Source organism: Homarus americanus, unplaced genomic scaffold (genome assembly GCF_018991925.1).
Source record: "Homarus americanus isolate GMGI-L3 unplaced genomic scaffold, GMGI_Hamer_2.0 scaffold11302, whole genome shotgun sequence".
Classification (NCBI taxonomy): domain Eukaryota; kingdom Metazoa; phylum Arthropoda; class Malacostraca; order Decapoda; family Nephropidae; genus Homarus; species Homarus americanus.
In genome coordinates, this window is record NW_024736744.1 from 1,061,885 (window position 1) to 1,088,192 (window position 26,308).

The 26,308-nt window shown below is 41.3% G+C and overlaps 1 protein-coding gene across 1 annotated transcript in view; it reads right to left on the reverse strand.

The window, feature by feature from the left end:
* The window catches only part of LOC121872434 (guanylate cyclase 32E-like), a 120,185-nt gene that overhangs the window by 86,830 nt on the left and 7,047 nt on the right, over window positions 1-26,308 (reverse strand). Inside the window, 1 exon segment of the mRNA XM_042375192.1 lies at window positions 8,198-8,395. Coding sequence (XP_042231126.1) covers window positions 8,198-8,395 — 198 coding nt within the window.

Genomic DNA, 26,308 nt, shown 5'->3' on the forward strand with positions numbered 1-26,308 from the left:
TGAAAAAAAAAGAAATATCATATTTTATAAAACATCATTGACTTTTACATGAACCATTAAAACAAGTTCATGTATTACGACCTCTCTCTCTCTCTCTCTCTCTCTCTCTCTCTCTCTCCAGCTCCTCTAACACGACCCAAATAAAAACACACACTAGTTGCGTCAAATCCAATGCGCTGAGTTGGCCAAACAATGGTAATTATAGGTGAAACTCGGCAATTTGTAGCAGCCATTATACCCGAGGTCAGTAGAAGCAGCTGCGTTTGCTAGTTAATATTGTACTGATACACAATGCTTGTCCTCACCAGGGTAGGAAAAATGAAATGGAGGAAATCGTGTATTGTTTTCCTCGATTGTTCTCTTGTTGATTGAATGTGAACTGCTTGTTTATGGAAGAGATCAATACTGCTACATAATATTCAAGAGTCTAGCACAGCGTTACTCATTTTTTTTTTTTATAAATGTTGGAGTAGTGTGTTACTAACTTCGTTACGCGCTTAAGGACCTTCGTCGTTGAAGCAGAGTAATAACATTATAACGACAACAACTCAATTTGAGGACCGCCGCGAACTTTGGTGCGGACCCTAGCATCTCCCCTCCTTCTCTCCCTCCCTCCGTCCCTCCCTCCCTCCCTCTCTCCCTCCCTCCACCCCTCCGTCCCTCCCTCCCTCCCTCCATCCCTCTATAGAAAAAAAAGAGGTGTTCTTTTACAGTGCGTCTGTAATTAGTTGTATTTTTTAATTCTCTCTGGTTTTCAGTATTTGATTCAAAATAATACACAACATATTTCTACTCCATTAATTCACAAACTTGTGGTTCATAAAAGCGTTTCTCTGGTACATGTTGTGTCCAAATTTATCGTCAGGGTTTAAATCACCTTTACTAACTTTTGGAACAAATCAAAGGAAGGAAAGAGCATAACCATTCATAGAGAAGCTTATTGATAATTTCAAGAGCGTGGTTGCAGGACAAATAACAGAGAGTCAGCATTAATGGCACTTAATCCGACTGGGGTAACATCACTAGTGGAGTACCCCAAGGCTCAGTACTTGGACCATTAATGTTTATTATATACATAAATGACATAGACATACAGTAGGAGTAGACAGTAGCATAAGTAAATTTGCTGACGATACTAAAATAGGGCGAGTAATTAAATCTGACAAGGACGCGGCAAAACTACAGGAAGATCTAAACAAAATTTTCGAATGATCTGAAAAATGGCAGATGAAATTCAATCTGGACAAATGTAAAGTACTTAGTCTAGGAGATGTAAACAGAGAAACCAGATATAAGATGAACAACAATATTATAGAGAAATCCGACTGTGAAAGGTTTAGGAGTAATGATAAATAAGAATCTTAAGCCAAGTAAATAACGCGTATTTGCTCAAAACAAGGCTAACAAAGTACTTGGGTTCATTCAAAGGAGTGTTAGTTACAAGACTAGCGAGATTATCCTTAAACTATAGCTTCCTCTTGTGAGACCTCACTTGGATTACGCGATTCAGTTCTGGTCACCGGCCTACAGAATGGATATAGAATCCCTAGACAGAATTCAGAGGTAGATGGCAAGGCTAATCCAGGGCATTAGTAACCTTGAGTATAGAGACAGATTAAAGCATCATAATTTGCACTTCATCGAGAGACGTAGAGTAAGGGGCGACATTTAGGAGTAGTGGATGAGTGGAACTAGTTGCCAAACATCATTATTTAATTCGAATACGCTGGATAGTTTCAAATATACAGTAGGTTGGACGGATATATGAGCGATAGGGGTTGGGTGTAAACGGGACTGCCCAGTGTGAGCCAATAGGCCCGCTGCAGTTTCCTCCATTCGTATGTTGTATGTTCTCTCTTGGCAGCCAGCTACTGTTGTTCACTCAGAACTCTTCTTGGTCACAAACGTCTCCAAGTTTTCAGACAAAGCAAAACCGACAATGAAATGGGTATGTGCTGCATCAATCCATTTGGAACTAACTGAACTCCAAGAATATTTGGCCTTGAAAGAGGAGGGTGAAGATTATGATCCGTCACTTTGTGGACACAAGTGTCTCCAGGTAGTTCCATTAACCAGCATAAATTCGCATTGTATTTCCTCACAATGTTTGGCTCCACTTACTGCTGGAAGGCTGCTTTCTCCGCCATGAGTTTAGTGAAGAACAAATTTCACAGCAGCATCACCAATGAACACCTTCACCATTGTCTTAAGTACACCATTTGTACCAAAGTTTAGTGAATTAGCAAGAAACACAATGAGTAACTTTTCACACTAATGATGATTAATGAAAGACTCACCATAACCTACAGTGTTTTATTGTGTTAAAGATAATTAGTTCATTATTTAACTCATCCTCCAGGGACCCGCTTATTTTTTTACAGGGAACTAACTCATTTTGAGATTGTAAATGCATGTTTGTTATTACGTCAACTTTAAGCGAGACCTTTAATCTGGACCTTTAGTTACCTGGGAAATAATAATAATAATAATAATAATAATAATAATAATAATAATAATAATAATAATAATAATAATAATAATAATAATAATAATAATAATAATAATAATAATAATAATAATAATGATAATAATAATAATGATAATAATAATAATAATAATAATAATAATAATAATAATAATAATAATAATAATGATAATAATAATAATGATAATTATAAACACCCATACCTACTTTGATCTTCGTTAGGTAAATAGATCCATAGAGACTTTGACACAGACATTCACACAAAAATTAACATAGCATAAACTTTTGACAATGATTTATATATTTTTTTAACTTTAAACGTGATTTTGACGTAGATTTTGCATAGTTCAACACTGACTCGAACCATTCCACGAATTTTGATACAAACTTCAACACAAACTATAACACAAACTATGGCACAAACTTTCACCCAAACATTCATACATTCTAACACAAACTATGGCACAAACTTTCACCCAAACATTCATACATTCTAACACAAACTATGGCACAAACTTTGACAGAAACTTTCACACAAACTTTGCCACAAACATTATCACAAACCTTGCCACAAACTTTCACACAAACTTTGCCACAAACTTTGCCACAAACTTTGCCACAAACTTCCACGCGGACTGTCAACACTAGGCCACATCCTTAACGCAGCCACACCAGACCTCGGTAAATTCCTTATCGCTGTAACTTGAGCAATTAGTAAATAATTGTTCTTCCCGCGACAACATTTTTTCCTGAGTCATGCATCCCATTAGTGTCAAGGAGGCGAGGGGAGAGAGGGGAGGTGATGAGGGGAGAGAGGGGAGTGATGAACGGAGAGAGGGGAGGTGATGAAGGGAGAGAGGGGAGGTGATGAAGGGAGAGAGGGGAGGTGATGAAGGGAGAGAGGGGAGGTGATGAGGGGAGAGGGGATGATGAGGGAGGAGGGTGATGAACGGAGAGAGAGGTGGGAAAGGGAAAGATAATGAGGGGAGCGAGGGAGAGAGATGAGTGAGGAAAAAGAGGAGAGAAGAGCGTTGAGGTAAGGGAAAGTCTCTCTCTCTCTCTCTCTCTCTCTCTCTCACAACGAGCTAACAGACATATCGACGTGCAGGTTATCACTGTCAATCATAAGAGGTAACTGACGCTCTGGGCCCCTATCCTTCAAGACCCCAACTAACCGAACCTTCAGGACTAAGGACTTACATTAAGTCCTATTGGGCCCCTAGTCTTCATGGGACCCAAATCCTAGTAACACCTTATCTTCTGAGGTCTAATGGTTGTATTACGTTGGGGTCATGTAGAACTGGGGTCTAATAGGACTGGGGCCCATTTAATCACCACCCATTGCACTACTAGTTACGACCTATGCTTAATACATATATTAAATAACACAAATCACCAGTCAAATAATAATAATAATAAAAATAATAATAATAATAATAAAAATAATAATAATAACAATAATAATAATAATAATAATAATAATAATAATAATAATAATAATAATAATAACAATAATAATAATAATAAAAATAATAATAATAGCACATAAAAACTATGAACAACAAAACTAGCACAAGACAAGAGACAAACAAATGAAAAAACCTTTAGATGGCAATACTTGAAGAGCATTACCAGGGATAGAATAAATAATATAGACAAAAGGCAATAAAGAGGGAGGAAAATGTAAGTAAATAACATATAAAAACGAAATAGACACGAAAGAGAGTATGAGTATAATAAGCGATATTCTTTAGTTTTATATTTCTTAACAGTTTAAGTGACGTGAACTTATACAGTCAAAGCTGCATCAATCCCATTCATCCACAATAATAATAATCTAATTAATTCCTCCCTGTCTCATAATAATATTTTTAATTATTATTACGATACAGTTAAACGATAAATTGTATTATGCTCGAGTAATTAGTAATGATTATAATTGTCTTGTTTATCGAATTACTATAATGTTTCAGTGTTATATATCAGTATTGTGTTGATATAAGTTCATACTCACTAATGAGATATGCTAATGAGCTTTGTTGATAATGAAATGTTAATGAGAACAATAAACAGACCTTTATCTTGTTCTAAATGTTGTTTCCTAAAATAATCCTTTAATTAGTGTAATATTTATACTGTAATGATAAAATTATATATAAACTACATCACACACGTCATCAACAGTGTACTCTTCAAGGCACCCAATCTACTTCCTTTTGATCTCAAAGGCAGAAAATTGCACATCAACAGGAAAATAGGTACAAAGGTGACCTTATTTCACCTGATAATTAAAGACTCAAATATTAACTCACTTTTCTAACCTAACCTAACCTAACGTAACCTACCCTAACGTAATCTGACGTAATCTAATCTAACCCGACATAACGTAACGTAACGTAAAGTAGCGTAACGTAACGTAACGTAGCCTAACCTAACCTTACCTACTTGATAATTAAATGCCCTAACGGTAGGTGGGAAGGTTAAGATAGGTTAGGTTAAGTTAGGTTGGGTTAGACTTGCGTTACGTTGGGTTTAGTTAACGTTAGGTTTAGTTAAAATCAAGTCAGAGTTAGGTTTGGTTAGATTTGGTTAGATTTAGGTTAGGATTGGTTAGGTTCGGACTGAGTTTATGTTTGGTTATGAGTTATTAAGGATGTCACCTTCATTGGTGAGTTTTGAGGTGACTAAAGAGGCCGATACGGGACCGGCAGAGTTGTTCACAGATGTTGCACATGTGGAGGGCTACATCTAGTGCGGGAGGGGCAGTGGTAGTGTCTTTCCGGCGTTGGTGTTTGTGTCTGCAGTTTGGATTAATGTTGAATTGTATTTGTGTTTATGTTGATGTTTCTGTGTTTATGTTGATGTTTCTGTGTTTATGTTGATGTTTTTGTGTTTATGTTGATGATTTTGTGTTTATGTTGATGTTTTTGTGTTTATGTTGATGTTTTTGTGTTTATGTTGGTGTATTTGTGTTTATGTTGGTGTATTTGTGTTTATGTTGATGTTTCTGTGTTTATGTTGGTGTTTTTGTGTTTATGTTGATGTTTTTGTGTTTATGTTGGTGAATTTGTGTTTATGTTGATGTTTTTGTGTTTATGTTGATGTTTTTGTGTTTATGTTGGTGTTTTTGTGTTTATGTTGATGTTTTTGTGTTTATGTTGATGTTTTTGTGTTTATGTTGATGTTTTTGTGTTTATGTTGATGTTTTTGTGTTTATGTTGGTGTTTTTGTGTTTATGTTGATTTTTTTGTGTTTATGTTGATGTTTTTGTGTTTATGTTGATGTTTTTGTGTTTATGTTGATTTTTTTGTGTTTATGTTGATGTTTTTGTGTTTATGTTGATGTTTTTGTGTTTATGTTGATGTTTTTGTGTTTATGTTGATGTTTTTGTGTTTATGTTGATGTTTTTGTGTTTATGTTAGTGTTTTGTGTTTATGTTGGTGTTTTGTGTTTATGTTGATGTTTTTGTGTTTATGTTGGTGTTTTTGTGTTTATGTTGATTTTTTTGTGTTTATGTTGATGTTTTTGTGTTTATGTTGATGTTTTTGTGTTTATGTTGATTTTTTTGTGTTTATGTTGATGTTTTTGTGTTTATGTTGATGTTTTTGTGTTTATGTTGATGTTTTTGTGTTTATGTTGATGTTTTTGTGTTTATGTTGATGTTTTTGTGTTTATGTTGATGTTTTTGTGTTTATGTTGATGTTTTTGTGTTAACAGTCAATAAACAAGTGTGAGGTGACGATCCTTACTCCTACCCGGACTACAACCTAACCTAACCTAACCTAACCTAACCTAACTTTATCCACGAATATTCATGACAAGCTCTGGGTAATATCCCGGTTGTAAAGATCTATCAGTCATGCTGCGAGACGAGAAGAGGAGTGGAAGAGGAGGTGAAGAGGTGTGGAAGAGGAGTGGAAGAGGTGTGGAAGAGGTGTGGAAGATGTGTGGAGACGTGAGCCTTAAATTACTCAAAGAAATTAGATAACTTCTCAAGCGGGCACCTGCAAAAGATCTGAGCAAATTGGTAAACTTGTGGGATCCAAGAGAAAGTTAGCTCGAGAAAGTGAGAGAACGTGAGAGAAAGAAGAGAGAGTAGAGCCATAGACTTGACCATGAAGGTGCGTTAGTGAGGCGGTGGGCGAGGGTGGTATGGAAAGAAAATCTCAGGCTCCAACTACAGGTGTCTTTCCTCTACACCACTGCCCACCCTCCCTGCCTCCTGACCTACCTGCCTCCTTCCCTGCCTCCTGACCTACCTGCCTCCTTCCTGCCTCCCCCTGCCTTCCTCCCTACCTCCTGCCCTGCCTCCATCCTCCTGCCTCCCTCCTCCTGCTTCCTTCCCTGCCTCCTCCTGCTCCTCCTCCCTCCTGCCTCCTCCTTCCCTCCTCCCGCCTCCTGCTCCTCCTGCCTCCTCCTGCTCCTCCCTGCCTCCTGCCCTCCCTCCTGCCCTCCTCCTTTTCCCTCCCTCCTGCCCTCCCCTGCCTCCTGCCCTCCCTCCCTGCTCCCCCTCCTGCTCCCCCTCCCTCCTTCCTCCTCCCCTGCCCCCTCCCCTGCCCCTCCCTGCTGTTCTCCTCCTTCCCTCCCTGCCTCCCTCCCTGCCTAAAGGTTTCTATAGGTCTCCTTTTCTAACAGGATATATTTACTATCTAATTTAGTGTAGCCGTATAGAACCGAGGCCCATTAGGATATGGATTCATTAGTACAGAGGCCCAATAAGACTGGGATTAATTAAAATCTAGGGTCCATTAGGACTAACCATCACAACTAGGGCCCATTAGGTCAGGGATCACAAGGTATGGGGTCCATTACGCCCACGTATGACTGCCTGGCGTATGAGGAGAAGAAGAAGAAGAAGAAGAAGATCATACTGTTGAATAACTGATAACAAAAAGAGTAAATGAAAAACAAGAAATCAAAACAACGAGATGAATTCAAACGCTCAAAAGTGAATTAAAGCAGAAGGAAGTCAAATTAAATACGTATGTGAATTCAAAACAAGATAGATAAATTTATGAGGAAGTCAACAAGCACGACAAAGTTAAAACATCAACAGTGAATGAGAACCGTAAGAAAGACTCAGAAAAGATGGGAGGAAGTTAAAACAGAAGTCAAAATATGCAAAAAAGGGTGACAGAATCTCCAATACGAATGCAAAATAAACAAGAGGAAGTCAAAACAGAAAAAAAGACAGAGAATAAGTTTGTGAGGAATATAAAATCCCAAGAAGAAGTCAAGAACCAAGACCAAGAGAAATTCAAAAGGCAAAGAAATATAAATGTCAAGAGGAAGACAAGATACCAAAGATGAAGTAAAAAATCGAAGATGAAGTCAAAAGAACAAGACAAAAAAGATAGGAAAAATTATGTGGAAGTCAAAATAACAAGAAGACAAAGGAAGAATTGGAAGTCAAAATATTAAAACAAATAAAAAAACACATATAGCCTGCAAAGAAATGCGTACATAAGCGTCCTGAAACTTTTCAAAATACGCACATAGGAAAGATGAATTATACAAATACGCACATGAGAGACTCCTGAATAACGAAAACCCGCTCCAGGAGACTACTAAATCACGAAATCATATGTTCGAAGATTACCAAATCACGAAATCATTATTTATGAGATTACTAAACAACGTAAACATGATCTACGACATAACTAAATAACTAAAATATACTCTAGGAGAATACTGAGTCACGAAAACACTCACATAGGAGATCATAGGGAGATTGAACGCCGCCGCCATTCGTGCCTCGTGAACACAGGTCTCCTGGGGACCGATGTAAGCGGAGATGTTGGAGATCCACAGTTGGGCCGTCTGTAGGATACTCATCTCCTCCTGCCCGTAGGTCTCCGCCACCGTGAAGTTAAGGATGTGTCCGTCTACCAGAGGAAAGGCTGAGTTGACCTAGGAGACCGGGAGAGAGAAAAACAGGGGTTAGTTCATTGTGAGGGAGGGAGATAATTGACCTAGGAGACCGGGAGAGAGATAAAGACAGACAGACAGACGAACATATACGGAGAGAGAGAGAGACCACCCGCCAGCAGTAGAAATATGACATGACACACTGGAAGGATAGAGAAGTCAATAATGTTGATGGAACTTGTTGTGTATAGTAGTGTGAGGATGGGAGGGAGGGATGGGAAGGGAGGATGGGAGGGAGGGATGGGAGGAGGGAAAGATGGGAGGATGGGAGGGATAGGAGGGAGGGAGGGTGGATGGGAGGGAGGAGGATGGGGAGGAGAAATGCCGTATGTTTTGAGATGATAAGGCTGGCAGTTCCTGGCCTGAAGAGGTTGACAGGTGAGAAAGTTATGGGGAGTAGTTATATAATAACCAATAATTACAATTTTCTAAAATATTACACCAATCAAAACTCTAAAATAAAGCAACATTGAGGCCATTGTGAAACTGAAAGACTAACTAAACATGATATTACCGATAATTCTATTCAGCCAATTATCTCTCCAATTCCAAGTGCCAATAATCATGGTCATAGTGTGGAAATGAAGGTAAAATTGTTAATAATCACTGTAATTAAAACGGTATTCATACACAGTGTTTCCGTGTATATATGTTTAACGACAAGTGTCTCTGTATATACAAGTTCAACGACAAGTATTTCAGTATATAATTTACTCGTTTATTCACTCCTTGATGACTTGTTGCTTCATGTCCTCAGCTGGACTCACATACAAGCGATTTTACATCATACAGTTCAACCAACCTTCTGTATTCAACACGCAGCATTACACGCTTGTTGAGGGAGCCTGGAGCAACGCAACACAAACCTCACCTTAGGCTGTATGATGTTTTTAAACGAAAATATCACAAGTCCACTGTTAATACTAACTTGCTGAACATTACTTTAAAGGTGTCCCCTGTCATTGTATGCTGGGTCGCGGGGCGGGGCGGGGCAGGGCGGACGGGGCAGTTAGGGCGGGGCGGGCAGGTGGGGCAGGCTGGGTGGGTGGGTGGCGTCAGCACGAAGCATTAACACTTGTTGATACTGTCTCCTGTAGCAGGGCAGCTTATGTGTGGTAGTCACAGGATATGTTCAGTATTATTCAAGGCAGGTGTAAGAAAATTAAAATATATCTATAAGAACTTCCTCGAGTTGGTCTCTGTTATGTCCCAGACGCTGTGAAAGGTGTCCCATTGCTTTCACAGCTGCTCGACCCTCACACAGCTGCTCGACCCTCACACAGTTGCTCGACCCTCACACAGCTGCTCGACCCTCACACAGCTGCTCGACCCTCACACAGTTGCTCGACCCTCACACAGCTGCTCGACCCTCACACAGCTACTCGACCCTGCACAGCTGAAGCCCTCACACGCTGCTCGACCCTCACACAGCTGCTCGACCCTCACACAGTTGCTCGACCCTCACACAGCTGCTCGACCCTCACACAGCTGCTCGACCCTCACACAGCTGCTCGACCCTCACACAGCTGCTCGACCCTCACACAGCTGCTCGACCCTCACACAGCTGCTCGACCCTCATCATTAACCCATAGCCCCAGGAGGAGAATATAACTCATTCTTGGGCCACCCGGGCAGCATTTCCCTCTGATATTTGTGATTGATTTCTTCCGCTAAACGTCTTTCATTTATCAATAGTTTAATCATCCATAGAAACTAGATTCACAAAGGAGAATAACTCGTGATATCACCTAATAAAGACTTCCTCGAGCTGCTACATACAACGTAAAGTGTGTATCAGTCATACAGCCCCTGAGCTCTCCCGCTGACAGACTGGGGTAGATAGTACTGATATTTTGTATTTTCCATAACTTCCATGACAGGTTAGTGTTAGGATGGTGTGTGTGTGTGTGATGCTGTAACTACTGTCAACCATCCTTCCATCCTTCCTGGGCGACACATTTTTACACCATCATGTAAACAACTTTCTCCTGCACAGTGAGTGAAAAAAAGTTCTGTTCTTTATCACCCGGAGGAAACACAGATGAGGGCACGGAGAAGAATTCGTAGATGAACTGAGGGAGGGATTAATTTGGTTAGGTTAGGTTAGATTTGGTTGGGTTAAGTTAGGTTATATTAGGTTAGGTTGGGTTAGGTTAGGTTAGGTTAGGTTAGGTTAGGTTAGGTTAGGTTAGGTTGGGTTAAGTTAGGTTATATTAGGTTAGGTTGGGTTACAGTTAGGTTCGATTCGGTTAAGATACATTTGGTTAGGTTAGGTTAGGTAAGGCGAGGTTGATTTAGACTTAGGTTAGGTTTGATTCGGTAAAGCTAAGTTTGGTTAAGCTAGGTTTGGTTAAGCTAGGTATGGTTAAGCTAGGTTTGGTTAAGCTAGGTTTGGTTAAGCTAGGTTTGATTAAGCTAGGTTTGGTTAAGCTAGGTTTGGTTAGATTAGGTTTGTTTTGGTTAGCAATAGGGTGTTTAATCAATTGACATCAGCTGGGGTCTCTAATTTCCGTATGATCCTTTCAAATTTACGACCAATGACCAAATAAATATATTATCATCACTACGCCACAACTACCCTCTAAACGCATCACATAAACAAATAGATACAAACCCACCGATAAATTAAGACTTTATTCATCCATAACATAATTATCCAGATGAATTTGTTTTGATTGCATTACCATTTACGAAGTTTAATGGGATTTGCAATGAACTTATCACACTCTGTATATACCAGCCCTGTCTAGAACTGCTTATACCAGCCTTGTCTAAAACTGCTTATACCAGCCTTGTCTAAAACTGCTTATACCAGCCTTGTCTAAAACTGCTTATACCAGCCTTGTCTAAAACTGCTTATACCAGCCTTGTCTAAAACTGCTTATACCAGCCTTGTCTAAAGCTGTCCATACCAGCCTTGTCTAAAGCTGTCCATACCAGCCTTGTCTAAACCTGCTTATACCAGCCTTGTCTAAAACTGCTTATACCAGCCTTGTCTAAAGCTGTCCATACCAGCCTTGTCTAAACCTGCTTATACCAGCCTTGTCTAAAACTGCTTATACCAGCCTTGTCTAAAGCTGTCCATACCAGCCTTGTCAAAAACTGCTTATACCAGCCTTGTCTAAAACTGCTTATACCAGCTTTGTCTAAAACTGCTTATACCAACTATTATGTCTTAAACTGGAGCGCGATGGTTGAGTGGATACTACACTCCCCTCCTGTTCTAGGGCTCTCCCAGTTCACCCAGCTGTAAATGGGTACCTAAGTTTACAATTTGGGAAGTGAAGGCGGTCGAGTGCAGTACCGGCCATGCTGCCTCCTTGTGTACCGAGGTAAGGTTAGGTTAGGTTAACATTACAGGAATTAATCTTAAGGTGAAACTGACTGGGGTCGAATTTTCTGTTGATCCAAAATATCTCAAAGACGCTCAAAACAACATACATCAGTCCGGTCAGGAAGGATGATGGTCGAGCTCTGTTGAGGGAGAGAAATGTGGGGGAAGTGGGAGAGAAGGAAGTGGAGGAGGAGGAGGGAGGAAGAGGACAGGGAGAAGGATGAAAAGAGGAAGGGGAGGATGGAGGTGACAGATGATGGAGGGAAGAGGAGGGGGAGGAGGGGAAAAGGAATGGAGAAAGATGGGGGATGGAGGAGGATGAAGATGAAGATCGAGAATAGAAGATGGAGGAGGAAGTAAAGGGTGAGAAAGATGGGGGATGGAGGATGAAGGATGGAGATGATGGAGGGAAGAAGAGGAAGGGAAGGATGGAGGAGGAAAAAGATCGAGGATGGAGGAGGAAGAAGAGGAGGATGGAGGAGGAAGAAGAGGAGGATGGAGGATGGGGGAGGAAGAAGAGGAGGATGGAGGATGGGGGAGACTAATATGTTGTGGGTTTGTTTTTAATTTGACCCAACAGCTGGTCCTGGAGCGAGTGATAGAGGCAGGACACCCTTGTTGACGCTGGTGACTGATGGCCGACACACACACACACACACACACACACACACACACACACACACACACACACACACACACACACACACACACACACACACACACACACACACACACACACACACACACACACACACACACACACACACACACACACACACGGATGCTTTTGTATGAAGTTGAAAAAATATCAGTTCCTGATTTTGTATTACACACTACACAAAACAATCTCTCTCTCTCTCTCTCTCTCTCTCTCTCTCTCTCTCTCTCTCTGGTTGGTTGTGTTCAGGAAAACCTTTGCCTCGACAAAGAAAAAAAGAACCATTCACTGAAAATAGGATCATTTTCACTCCAGGTAGGGAGTACAAACAGAGTGTGTGTGTGTGTGTGTGTGTGTGTGTGTGTGTGTGTGTGTGTGTGTGTATAAAACATGAAACCTGGTAGTATAATATTTTATTTTTCTATTTTCTTCTCTATCATGCAAAAGCTAAATCACCTTAATTCAACGTGACAGTGTGTGTGCCGACCTTCCTCATCACACGGGCATTCACCAACTCCACCTCACCAAACCGTGTTGATTTAGTGGTCTTGAAATTTCGTGGAATTTTGCTTTTAGAAAAATTTCGAAACTCCCGGAGATTAACCTTACCTCTGAGAGTATTATCACCTAAAGATTACCCATCCTAGAGCTGCTTGTTAGGTTAGGTTAGGATAGGTTAGGTTAGGTTAGGTTAGGTTAGGATAGGTTAGTAAAAAACACTATGATAAGAGAATGAAAGGCAACATTTTTCCCTTACCTAGAATAAAACAAATTAAATATGATTAATTATACCTTAAATACCTATTAAGTTAAGAGTAAAGAGTTAAAATTCCTCTTAGTTTTAATGAAGTCTTTGTCTAGTGTAGTGAACAAAGACCTAATGAATAACGCTTAAAGACCTTACATATTGAAGGTGTATTATATAACGAAGTCTTCAGAAACGGTGCAAAAAGACTCCATTAGTTAAACCTATATAAAACAAAGACCTAATGAGCAACACTTTAAAGACCCTAGGTAGTCGATGCTCTTGAGTAAGACTTAAAACAGCGTTACAGAGGACGGCACAAGATTATAATCACATAAATAAAAAACATTAACCAAGACGAAAAATAAAAGTGGAGGAAAAAAGTCACCTTAGGAATCTCAATCACTTTAAACATTTTCTTTAGATGATGAGCTTGGAGGGGGAACTTTACGAAAACTTATCTGTGCATCTTCTTTCTCTTCGTGCACCTCACCTTTGGAGGATTCTACTGGATCATTATAGTCTCTTACGGATTCCCCCTTTTTTTTTTATAATACTGTAAGCCTTAATAGGAAATATCCAACATAAGTGAAGATATTGACTAATGACTTATCTGGGAGTCAATTGATTTTAGCGTGAGGAAGGAATACCGTCTTCCTGTACACCGTCACAACATTCTCGGGATGGAGTTGTTGACAAGAGTAATCAATCCAGCCCCACTCCTCTGGCTGCTCATGTGTGGGTGTGTATTGCTGTAACCACCACTACACAGCCAGGTACACGTGGTACAGCTGCTCTTTGATGTCACACAGGGAAGAACTTTTACATAATGTAGTTTCCAGGTCCATCTGCCACTCCGGGAAATGTTATAACGTAGATATTCATAAGGCTTGTCTGGCTATTTGCATACCTCCGTGTGTGTGGAGGGGGGGGGGGCACTACCAAAGGCGGCATACACGAAAAATTAGTTTTTAGGGAACAAGACTTCAGACTATGGGTATATTACCTTCATACTTCTGCAGTTAATATAATATAGTTTTAATAATATGTCCCATCATTTTATAGATATCAAGAAACATAGATTTTTTAATTAGAGATATATACTTTTATACTCACAGAAACACACTTTATATATGCCAAGATAATTCACGCATCAATTAATATATAATTCTAGAAAATCATCCCTTCCTTCAAGCGCCAAAATTCCACGCCAATACTCAATTCAAAGTTGCCGTAAATTTATCAAATCAAATACCTGTATAATAACAGAGTGTAATAACATAGTATATTTTTGTTTATGGTACAAATGATAATATAGTAATAACATGTGAACCATAATGCTAGAATTCATCAACCATCGTATCAAAATATTTCGTTTCAATTTTCTCTGACTGATGACCAAAAACTATCGACACTCAGTATGGTTTGTCACTGTGCTGCGCTAATAGTGTTTTACAAATTTCAAAGCAAATAATTAGCGTTCACATGAGCAAGAGGAAGTAGAAGAATCACCATAGTAGTTCTTTCATCCCAGTTCTCACTGTGTTAACATGAATGGAATTTAGTCATGAGAGGGAAGACTGTTTGGATTCGAGTCTCATTTTAATTAAGTCTTGGGAGCAAAATGTCTAAACAGTTCGCAGTGTTGAAATGTTTCCTATTGAAGGGATCAATATGCAGTCAATGGAACATAACAATAGCGTAACTGATGTATCAAGTCTAGTTCAGTGGAGACAGCATGAGGTGAACAGCTTCAACATGCAGACACATATTAAGTTTGAAGAGTTCTCTTATAAATTGTCCAGTCTGTTAGGAGTCATCACTGTGTTTGTAACTTTGTGAAAATGTTCAAGTGAATCTGTCACTTCACATCTCTACCTGAACTACCGGTGTTGTGATGTAAAAATGTTCAGAGACACTATGAGAGAATATCAAGAGATCTGTCGTAAGCATCAAACAGAATTCAAGATCAATTAGCTTAGTAGAAATGTGAACACAACTGGCACCATGACTAATGTTCTCGAGTGTTTTCACAACCCCTGATTTTCTCCTTGAATCAGAACAGTACTGACTGCTCACACGTCACTGGGTACTACTGCTTATACTATTAACCTTCGCTCATCGTCAGTTACAGCTCTTGCCACGATGCAGTCCAACAGGAGAACAGGTGTTGGGGCGTTCTGAGCCGTGTTCCCCAAGTGACCAGTATCTCAGTTCATCTGGCGGCCATACTATGTGGTCGCCTCCTATTCCAAGGGTCGCTGTAAATGGGGGCACCGGGTCACCTTACCTTACAGTAGATGGAGTGAAGACGGTCGAGTGCAGTGCCGGCTATTATTATTGCACGCATTACGTCACCGTCATCACTCAACACTGTGACTACCTACCTCACCGTGTACCTACCTACCTCACCGTGTATCTAAACATAAACATACATCACAGGTAATATATTTATGTGTTTATATATCATTAATAACTAATTATACCTTTGTAACAACACCGTAACTACCCGGGTACTTAGAGCCATAATTATATCACCGTCTGACGGAGAATTATGCTATTGGCAGAAACCTAATTATCTAAACCCAGGGATTAATTACCTGCTTGACGCGAGCTGTAATTATCATGAGATAGATGAGGATTCGTAAGGTGGATAATTCGGAATCGTAAAGTATTCATACGATGGATAATTCGGATTTACTACGCCTCGAACCTCCTTCATTACCCTGAACCTTCAATGCTCCGAGCCTCTGTCAATGCTCCGAGTCTTCCTCAGTGCCAGCAATCTCCCTCTACGCCCCAGTTATCAATATTAATTCAATGAGTTTTTGGATTAGTGAAATTTCGAATCTTTGAATTTTGGGGATCAGTGAACCATCGAGCCAGTGTCAAGTATGTGGCGCCGTCTGAAGACTTGCTTGGGTTCTGGTATAGCTAAAATCAGGCGTGTACCCCGAGTGGAGCCCGCAACAACGTGTGTTTAAGGCTTGTGTCTGCCACACCGTGATGAGGTGGGGTGGACGGGTCCTTGTGATACACTGTACTACCCAAGGAACATACAGAAAGGAAGTATTCCTTCTATGGTCCCCAATTGATCGCTAGTAATGAACGACCTCCCCTGCAGATGTCTCCACCGTCTGTTTGTTTAGATCGTGACGTTACGAGTAGGATGGGCCCTGGCCCTGGCGGCTGGCGGCAGATACAATCAAGGCTCCTAAACATCTTGATCATCGGTATATGGTGTCCGGAAAACGCAAGTGGAATACCAGAAACCTGACATTTCATTTCTTCCCAAAAGATAGACAGAGGCAACGCGATGCACGAATGAATGCATGAAAAAGGAGTTCATGTGATCTAGGTGTTTATAAAAAAAAAAATTACTGATTTTTTTCGCTATCAATGCACATAACAGTGTGGATATAAAGTAAAGAATTACCCATGCCAGTTAGAGACGCAAGATTACCTGGGGGAGAATTTCACGTTCCTATGTACTGAACACTAAAATATCCTCTACACTCCATTTGCTTATTTACATGTGTAACCTTAAACCATAGTTGTCGATATTGAAATACTGATAAACAAATCATTCGAGGTTTTATTGCACACTGCTGATGGTAAATTTAGATTCTAATACACATACAAAACAAAAATTCCCCAAGAGAAGAGTTCAAGTTATATCATGTACAGTATTTGCCAAGGCTCCATTTTATGTTTTCTTTTCCATTTTCTATACAGCTTCAAGTATTAAAAGATGTGTCCCACAACCAAGCTGCTCAGGAAACACCGGGCAAGGATTTGGAGTTGTACAATAACAACTACAGCGTCTACAACCTGCTTGCTTTTGGTGTTATATTAACTTATATTTATCTACCACCTAAGTCTCTTATTTATGTTATTGCATTTACAACACGGTCTTTCCTGTTTCATTTTTTTTATTTAAGGAACATCATTGTTCATGAATAAATAAATATACAAATATATTATCAGACACTGGTCATATTTACCTTATTTCTGTCTATAAACCAAAATACGCAAGTTGGGCAAACATACAATCATATATTTTTATGCAATGGCTGTCAAGTATAAAAATATATATGGCTTATGACAGGAGTAAAGGCTAGTGACAAGATCATTCTCTAGACAAATATACGTTTTCTATGCTGAAGGAGCTTGATGCAGCAAATAGTTAAAATAGAGTAAAATTAAATCCGTTCTCTTAAAGCACCATGTACGTTATCTGTGAAAAAGGAGCATCTCTAGAAATAGCTCAGCAGTCAGGGGCCGAACATTAAGGGAATCATTTACTAGTTTCTCTACCTGTATATATGTTCCTTGGTGCCGCTAGTGTCCCGCTTTCTCTACCTGTATATATGTTCCTTGGTGCCGCTAGTGTCCAGCTTTCTCTACCTGTATATATGTTCCTTGATGCCGCTAGTGTCCCGCTTTCTCTACCTGTATATATGTTCCTTGGTGCCGCTAGTGTCCCGCTTTCTCTACCTGTATATATGTTCCTTGGTGCCGCTAGTGCCCCGCTTTCTCTACCTGTATATATGTTCCTTGGTGCCGCTAGTGTCCAGCTTTCTCTACCTGTATATATGTTCCTTGGTGCCGCTAGTGTCCAGCTTTCTCTACCTGTATATATCTTCCTTGGTGCCGCTAGTGTCCCTTTCTCTACCTGTATATATCTTCCTTGGTGCCGCTACCTGTGTCCAGCTCTCTACCTGTATATATCTTCCTTGGTGCCGCTAGTGTCCGCTTTCTCTACCTGTATATATCTTCCTTGGTGCGCTAGTGTCCCGCTTTCTCTACCTGTATATATGTTCCTTGGTGCCGCTAGTGTCCCGCTTTCTCTACCTGTATATATGTTCCTTGGTGCCGCTAGTGTCCCGCTTTCTCTACCTGTATATATGTTCCTTGGTGCCGCTAGTGTCCAGCTTTCTCTACCTGTATATATGTTCCTTGGTGCCGCTAGTGTCCAGCTTTCTCTACCTGTATATATGTTCCTTGGTGCCGCTAGTGTCCCGCTTTCTCTACCTATATATATCTTCCTTGGTGCCGCTAGTGTCCAGCTTTCTCTACCTGTATATATGTTCCTTGGTGCCGCTAGTGTCCCGCTTTCTCTACCTGTATATATGTTCCTTGGTGCCGCTAGTGTCCCGCTTTCTCTACCTGTATATATCTTCCTTGGTGCCGCTAGTGTCCAGCTTTCTCTACCTGTATATGTGTTCCCTGGTGCAGCTAGTGTCCCGCTCACTTAAACCTCTGTGTGAGGCGGCTGGGAGCTTCACTTGACCCATATTAACGACATCTTGGGAGAGTTGGTGTTTCTTTAACCCAGTTTGTGCGATGAAAAACTTTGAGTATGATGATTTAACCTTTAAGTAAGATGGCTTAAAGTTTCAGCATGATAACTTAAACCTTTGAGTACGATGACAACATTTGAGTACGATGACGTAACCTTGAGTACGATGACAACATTTGAGTACAATGACTTAACCTTTGAGCTCGATGAAGGTAATCTTTCGTGTACGACGACTTAACCATTTGAGCACGATGACTTAACTCCTTGAATATAATGACATCGAAACAACGAACCACAATACGAGTAGCGGGTGTTGTATCCTTTCAACCAACGGGAATCCAAATAGAGGCTAATGTTACTTTAAATAATACCTTTGTTAAATGTATTCTGTTGCTAGGTTAGGTTAGGTTAGGTTAGGTTAACTGATAAATAAACTCCAACAGAGATATCCAATATATAACGTGAACTTAACGGGGTATGGCACTATCTTCACCAAAACAGCTTAGAGCGATTTTACCAAACTCGCATGTACCCACATTTTCCGCGCTGCAATATTGTTGGTAGAGCAGCGGTGAATCACGGACAGGGATGGATGGCACAAATTAAAAGCTGTGGACCCGTAGAGATACACAATCAGCATGGGAGAAATAGTTAGTTACCACACTGTAATTAAAATGGACTAGAGGCCCGTGGTTACCAATGAGGGTTGGCGACCACGGCTCTGTACTCCATTTTATTTACTCAGGGATCTGTATCGTACTCACGGGGGCTGTAATGTACTCAGGGGATCTGTAATGTACTCAAGGGGTCTGTAATGTACTCAGAGGGTCTGTAATGTACTCAGAGGGTCTGTAATGTACTCAGGGGATCTGTAATGTACTCAAGGGGTCTGTAATGTACTCAAGGGGTCTGTAATGTACTCAAGGGGTCTGTAATGTAGTCAGAGGGTCTGTAATGTACTCAAGGGGTCTGTAATGTAGTCAGAGGGTCTGTAATGTACTCAGGGGGTCTGTAATGTACTCAAGGGGTCTGTAATGTACTCAAGGGGTCTGTAATGTAGTCAGAGGGTCTGTAATGTACTCAGGGGGTCTGTAATAATAATAATAATAATAATAATAATAATAATAATAATAATAATAATAATAATAATAATAATAATAATAATAATAATAAACATATTTTCTGATATTGAAGTAGTAGTGTATAATTAAAATCACAGCAGCGTAACTTTGTTTATGTCCAACCCACAATAAATGAGAGACACAACATAGGGGTTTTAAATTCCACGTCAATATGACACTGTGAATCTTTCCAAGTATGATAGCAAAAGACTCCCTTGACTGTTTGTGTTCACGGCGGCCCTTGAGGAAGAAAGTTTACACGGCCACAACGTCGATAAGAATTCCACGACATCTTAAACATGAAAGCATTCTTGGCCACGAACTCTTCTGACTTAGAGAGGCAGTCGGGTGGGACTGTAAGTAACGCATGGCATATTTTCTCTTAAAATTCAGGTGTTGCAACGCAGTTCCATTTCACCTCCGCGAGACGCCCAGGAAATATTATGTGAAGCTTTGGTGTGTGTGTGTGTGTGTGTGTGTGTGTGTGTGTGTGTGTGTGTGTGTGTGTGTGTGTGTGTGTGTGTGTGTGTGTGTGTGTGTGTGTGTGTTTTATGGGTCTGTGCATTTTTTCTGCGGGATAAACAACATGAAAGAGGCTGAAGCCGTTTATACACAACAATGAACATACAGTCGACACTCAAATGAGGACCTAACCCTTACTGTAAATTCAGAGGAAAGACTTGGGGAAAACAACCAGTTCCCTCACACGACTGCCAGTTCCCCAAGTCAATGCTTGGAGACCCGAACACTGCCAACGACAGTACCACATCATCCCAATCTACAACTGACCTCTGGAACATCCTCGTACAGTGGCAACATCGCCGAGCTACAGCAAAATTACCAATAGTGTATAAATGTTTAGTTGAGAAGGCGAGTAAGGCATCGGTGATCACAAAGAAACCCACAAAACTTCATGTGATACAAGTGAAAACCGGCCATCTACTACACGCCACCCCTCCCCTTCCCTATACCCTGGGGACACTAGACCATCACCCATACACACTGCTTAGGGCTCAGGTGTCCCTCGAACACCAGCATGGAGACAGTATTTCATATGAGTAAAGTCTACTGTACATGAGATGGCGTTTAGCAGATGTTGTACTGTGGCTTCTCCATTCGTCCCTTGTGTCTTTTAACAACCAAATACTAAGTAAACATCAACATTAACTTGGATATATTAAGGATAAATATATAGGGTGTATATAAAGTCCCGATCTATATAAGTGAAATAACTGTTTTTATTTATTTTTATTGCAGAACTCCGTGAAGATGGTGGTAACACTCAGTAGTCAAGGAAAGAAATACAAATAAATTAGAGAGAAATTTCAAAGAAAATTTCATAAGCCAAGTCCTACAGACAAGACAATACGCGAATTGTTGAATAAATTCAAAAGAACGGGATTTGTTAATGATGAACCAAGATCTGGACGTCCACGTGTCTCGGATGATGCTGTAAATGCAGTAAGAAGTGCGTATTGTCTTGTCTGTAGAGATTCAGATTGGACTCAAGACAAACAAACATGAACTCGCTCCATAAGTTAGTTCAACGAGGAGAGAAACTGAGAAGAACGCAGATTTTTTTTTCCCAGGAAGCGAGAGAGAGAGAGAGAGAGAGAGTCCACTTCAGTCGTGTAGGCAGGCGGAAGTGATAAAGAAAGTCCTTCTCTCAAGACCTGTCATAAACATTACTCTTCACGGCAAGATATTCGCCAGAAGAAACAGAGCTTTTTCACTTCCTTTCATTCCCTTATTTTTCATTACTCCATATGCACGTATGTGTGTGTGGGGGGGGGGAGATCGAGACATAGGGCAGGGAACCATAGGGAGAAATGGACTAGGCAAGTGGAATCCCAACGGCCTACTACTTCTAAGCAAATGTGCTACACACAACCTCATTATCACCAATAACTTGTTTAGGCAGGCCGACAAGTTCAAGGGATCGTGGTGACACCCACGATCCAGACACTTGCATCTCATTAACGACATAATTGTCCGAGAAAAAGATAGCCGAAATGTCCTCATCACCCGAGCCATGCGTGGCTCAGACCACTGTGACACTGATATATAATCGGCTCGTCAGAGCCAAGCTATCACTTCACGTCGCCCCAAAACGACGAAGGCAGCAAGCCTCCAGAAGAGGTTATAATACTAAGCGTCTGGAGGATCCAGAGGTAATACATTATTTCAGAGAGCAGCTCGAACAGGGGCTGATAAACAACCCGACAACAAACAACCAAAATCCCAGTACCGAATGGAATATTCTTGACACTATCATGACAAAATCCTGCAGAGACCCTCGGCCAGATCGAAAGAATACAACACAACTGGTTTGATGAAAATGACCCACAAATCACATGTACTCGTTGATGATCAACGTCGCTCTCACTGAACACGACCTACAGGATATCCTGAACACCTACGCAGATGCATAGGCACACTTTGACCTTGAGGTGAATGTATGTAAGACTCAGATTCTCTTTCAGCCTGCCCCGGTTCAGCCACACCATATCCATCCAGCTTAATGGTACTACCCTCTCTACTGTTGCCCACTTTCGGTATCTCGGCTACCACCTGTCCACCACCGCGGACAACGATGAAGAGATTCAATATCGGATCAGATATGCATCTGAAGCCTTTGGCAGACTCCTTACCCGTGTCTTCAGCTGTGGGGAGCTGAAATTATCTACAAAGTTCCACGTATATCAAGCAGTGGTCCTCCCCACCCTGCTATATGGCAGCGAGACATGGGTCACATACAGGAGGCACCTCGAGGCACTTGAAAACTTTCACCAACGTAGTCTACGTTCCATCCTCCGAGTTCGTTGGGAAGACAAGAGAACAAACGTCAGTATTCTTGCTGAAACCAACTGTACGAGCATCAAGGCAACCATTATTCACGAACAACTACGTTGGACTGGCCATGTTACCCGCATGGACGACAGTAGACTGCCAAAGCAGCTACTTTACAGTCACCTAACGAATAGTAAACGTAACGCTGGCGGGTAACTGAAAAAGTATAAGGATAGTCTGAAGATAAACCTGAAAAAGTGGCATATCGACCCCCTCACCTGGGAGACGATTACTCCACGCCGTAGCACTTGGAGGAGCACCACATGAGGCGTCCATACTTTCGAGTTAGTACGACTGCGTACCGAGGCAGGCAAGCGACAGCGCTGCAAGGACACTGCCGCCGCCCCTCCTCTGTGTGTGTGTGTGTGTGTGTGTGTATGATCTAATGTCTTTTCGTGAAATAAAGTGTCGACTGATGGTACGCCAAGAATAACTTATCGTACTCACGGGGGTTAATTTATCCCGCCCAGTGTCTTCCGCCCGTCTGGAACGATATATTATGTGTGTTTTCTGGCAGACAAGAAGAAGAAGAAAGAGGAGGAGGAGGAGGAGGAGGAGGAGGAGGAGAAAAGGAAGAAGACAAATGAGAAAAACCAAAAGAAAAATAAATGTGGAAGAAGATAGGAAGAAGACGTGGAAGAAGAGGAAGAGAAAGAAGAGGATGAGGAGGAAGAGGGAGGAGGAGAAAGATCCTACCACAATAAAGATGGAACAAGCAAGACCCTAATGGAAGTGGAGACGTCATCTATACACGATAATTGAATTGCATAGAGACGATGGGTAAATGGATTACTCAGAGCAGGTGACGATATACACAGGCGTAGAGAGAGAGAGAGAGAGAGAGAGAGAGAGAGAGAGAGAGAGAGAGACAACATGGTCCGTCGATTGAAAAAATACACCACAAAGCGAATGGCTATCGACAACGGTCTCTCTAATCCCCTTCCCCAGTGCCACTTTCCAGTTCCCCTCTGCCACTTCCCTCTGACAACCACTGACACTACCCCTGTCACTACCCCCTTCCACCGCCCCTCCCGCAGTAGATGTAGCCCTCCACAAGTGCAACATCTGAGAACGACGCTGCAGGTCCCGTATCGACCTCTTTAGTCACCTCAAAACTGACCAACCTAGGTGACGTCCTTAATAACTTGTATCATTGTATCAAAGGTGGATGATCGTCATACTCGATTCTGAGTGACAGCAAGGTAGGTGTGTGTGTGTGTGTGTGTGTGTGTGTGTGTGTGTGTGTGTGTGTGTGTGTGTGTTCGCTACTGCCGGTGATACACACGTGGTTGCTAAGAATATTACCGTGTACAGAAGGAAAGACACATTAACCTGTTTGATCTATATTGAGTCACTACCCCCGGGGCCACACTTACCTAGATGACAACTAGTGGTGGGGCTCCTTCTTATGTTTGTATTACTAGGGCAGTGTGTGTGTGTGTGTGTGTGTGTGTGTGTGTGTGTGTGTGTGTGTGTGTACTGCATATAGGGCAGTATGTGTGCAAATAGGGCAATATATGTAAATAGGGCAATATTTCTGTGTAAATAGGCCAATATATCTGCGTAAATAGGGCAATGTGTGTAAATATGGCATATGTGTGTAAATAGGGCAATATGTCTGTATAAATAGGCAATAATCTATAACCCATTACCATACCTTTACTTGACATCACTGCGTTACCTATATTTTCATTCTCTATTTACTAACAGACGAAAGATGAGAGACATAAATACTTACATGAATAAGTCAACATGAATATCTGTATTAATTTCTATGTATACTTGTACTAAGAACTCAACATACGGTAAGCGAATTCCTTTTATTCCTTAGAGGCTAAAGAATATACCAAGAATTTTGAGGTGTTACAATTGAATATACTTTCCCCTTTAGTGTTCAGTTGCTTTATATATAGTACAGTAGTTTGGATCCCAATTCATTCCCAAGTTTCAAGTCTATTTAGCCTTCAGGAGCACGTGTTGTGGTTACTGTGTTGGGTGAATAGTGGTTTATGTCTCTTGTTCTTGGTAACTCGTTGGTTTAATTATCGTCAGGTGTATTATTATGGCTAGTTGTTTTATTATGGTTAGTTGAATCACCATGGTCAGTTGCATTACTATGAGTAGTTCCACACTAGCTATCTGTCACTTTCCAAACTTGAATGGTTACCCTGTCAAGACGCTTCGGGAGTTGTCGGGCTTGAAGAGATGAGGTTCTTTCACTGTTAGATTGTGTGTCATAATAAAGATCCAGGCAGAACGTCTCAAAACTGCTGCAGGAGTCCACGGTTTAAGTTACTGAGGCAGCCACCCATTGAGGATTCGTCACTTCTCAAAGGACCAGACCAACGCCCCTAAAAAACCACACACAAGTTTACTGAGACAAGTCCATTGTGGAAAAGATTACTTCAGCCTTGTTTACGAGGGCAATATATTACTTGGAAATGGGCAGGCCTGTAGGTGCTGAGTGTTTATCATGCCGGGGACCACCTGCTGACAGTCCTGTACTCTTTCTTAGACACAAACTTAAATCCACACGTTCTCGGTGTTGATAACTCTCTTTAACCTTTCAGCAACCACGTCCATACTGAATACTGTCTCATCTGCTATGCATAGGCAGATTAACCTGTCGTCCATGCCCTTATCTGTGGGTACTCTAGGATATGATATGCATGACACAACTATAAGAAGTCTGACCACTGCTCGCTACCCAACACGGATAACAGTCGGTATGAGGTTATGCTTGTGTGTTCAGTCCCATCCACCCTGACGTCTTTCTTTCTACCTTTCCTCCCGTGTGGTGCAGTAAGCTTCAAAGACAACCGGGAATTGAGATATAGGAGAGAGACAATAAAAAGAAACAGAGAAAGACACAATAAACAAAAAGGAAGGAAAGAGACACGTAGAGATGATAAACAAGAGAGATAGAAGCGAGAGACAATAAACCAAGAGAAACAGACACACAATAAAAAAAAGGAAGAAAAGAGACACGTAGAGATGATAAACAAAGAGGCAGAATGGAGAGAGATATACATTGAACACGAAGAAACACCTAGAGATGATAAACAAGAGAGATAGAGAAAAGAGAGACACACATCAACCTTGATAAGCGTTATCAGCCCGCATCATCTCTCTGGCGAGTCATACACGCCCTCAGGTACCACCCGTCCACCTAAAACTAATTACTCAAATGCCCGCATCTCCCTCCCTGGCGCTGTACGTCGACGGTGGCTGGTGCTGGATGGTGCTGAGTGGTGTTGGGTAGTGTTGAGTGGTGTTGAGTGGTGCTGAGTGGTGTTGTGTGGTGCTAAGTGGTGCTAGGTGGTGCTGAGTGGTGTTGGGTGGTGCTAAGTGGTGTTGAGTGGTGCTGACGGGGATTGGGTGGTGTTGAGTGGTGTTGAGTGGTGCTGAGTGGTGTTGTGTGGTGCTAAGTGGTGCTGACGGGGGTTGGGTGGTGTTGAGTGTTGAGTGGTGCTGAGTGGTGTTGGGTGGTGTTGAGTGGTGCTGACAGGGGGTTGGGTGGTGTTGGTGGTGTTGAGTGGTGTTGGGTGGTGTTGAGTGGTGCTGACGGGGGGTTGGGTGGTGTTGAGTGGTGCCGAGTGGTTTTGGGTGGTGTTGAATGGTGCTGAGTGGTGCTGAATGGTGTTGGGTGGTGCTAAGTGGTGTTGAGTGGTGCTGACGAGGGTTGGGTGGTGTTGAGAGGTGTTGAGTGGTGTTGAGTGGCGATAAGTTGTGATTGATAAGAGTTAACAAGCTCTCTCTCTCTCTCTCTCTCTCTCTCTCTCTCTCTCTCTCTCTCTCTCTCTCTCTCTCACCACTTTGAGATAATGATATTGAATTGAAACAGTTTATTTAGCCAGAAGAACACAGATACAGAGTGGATAATAA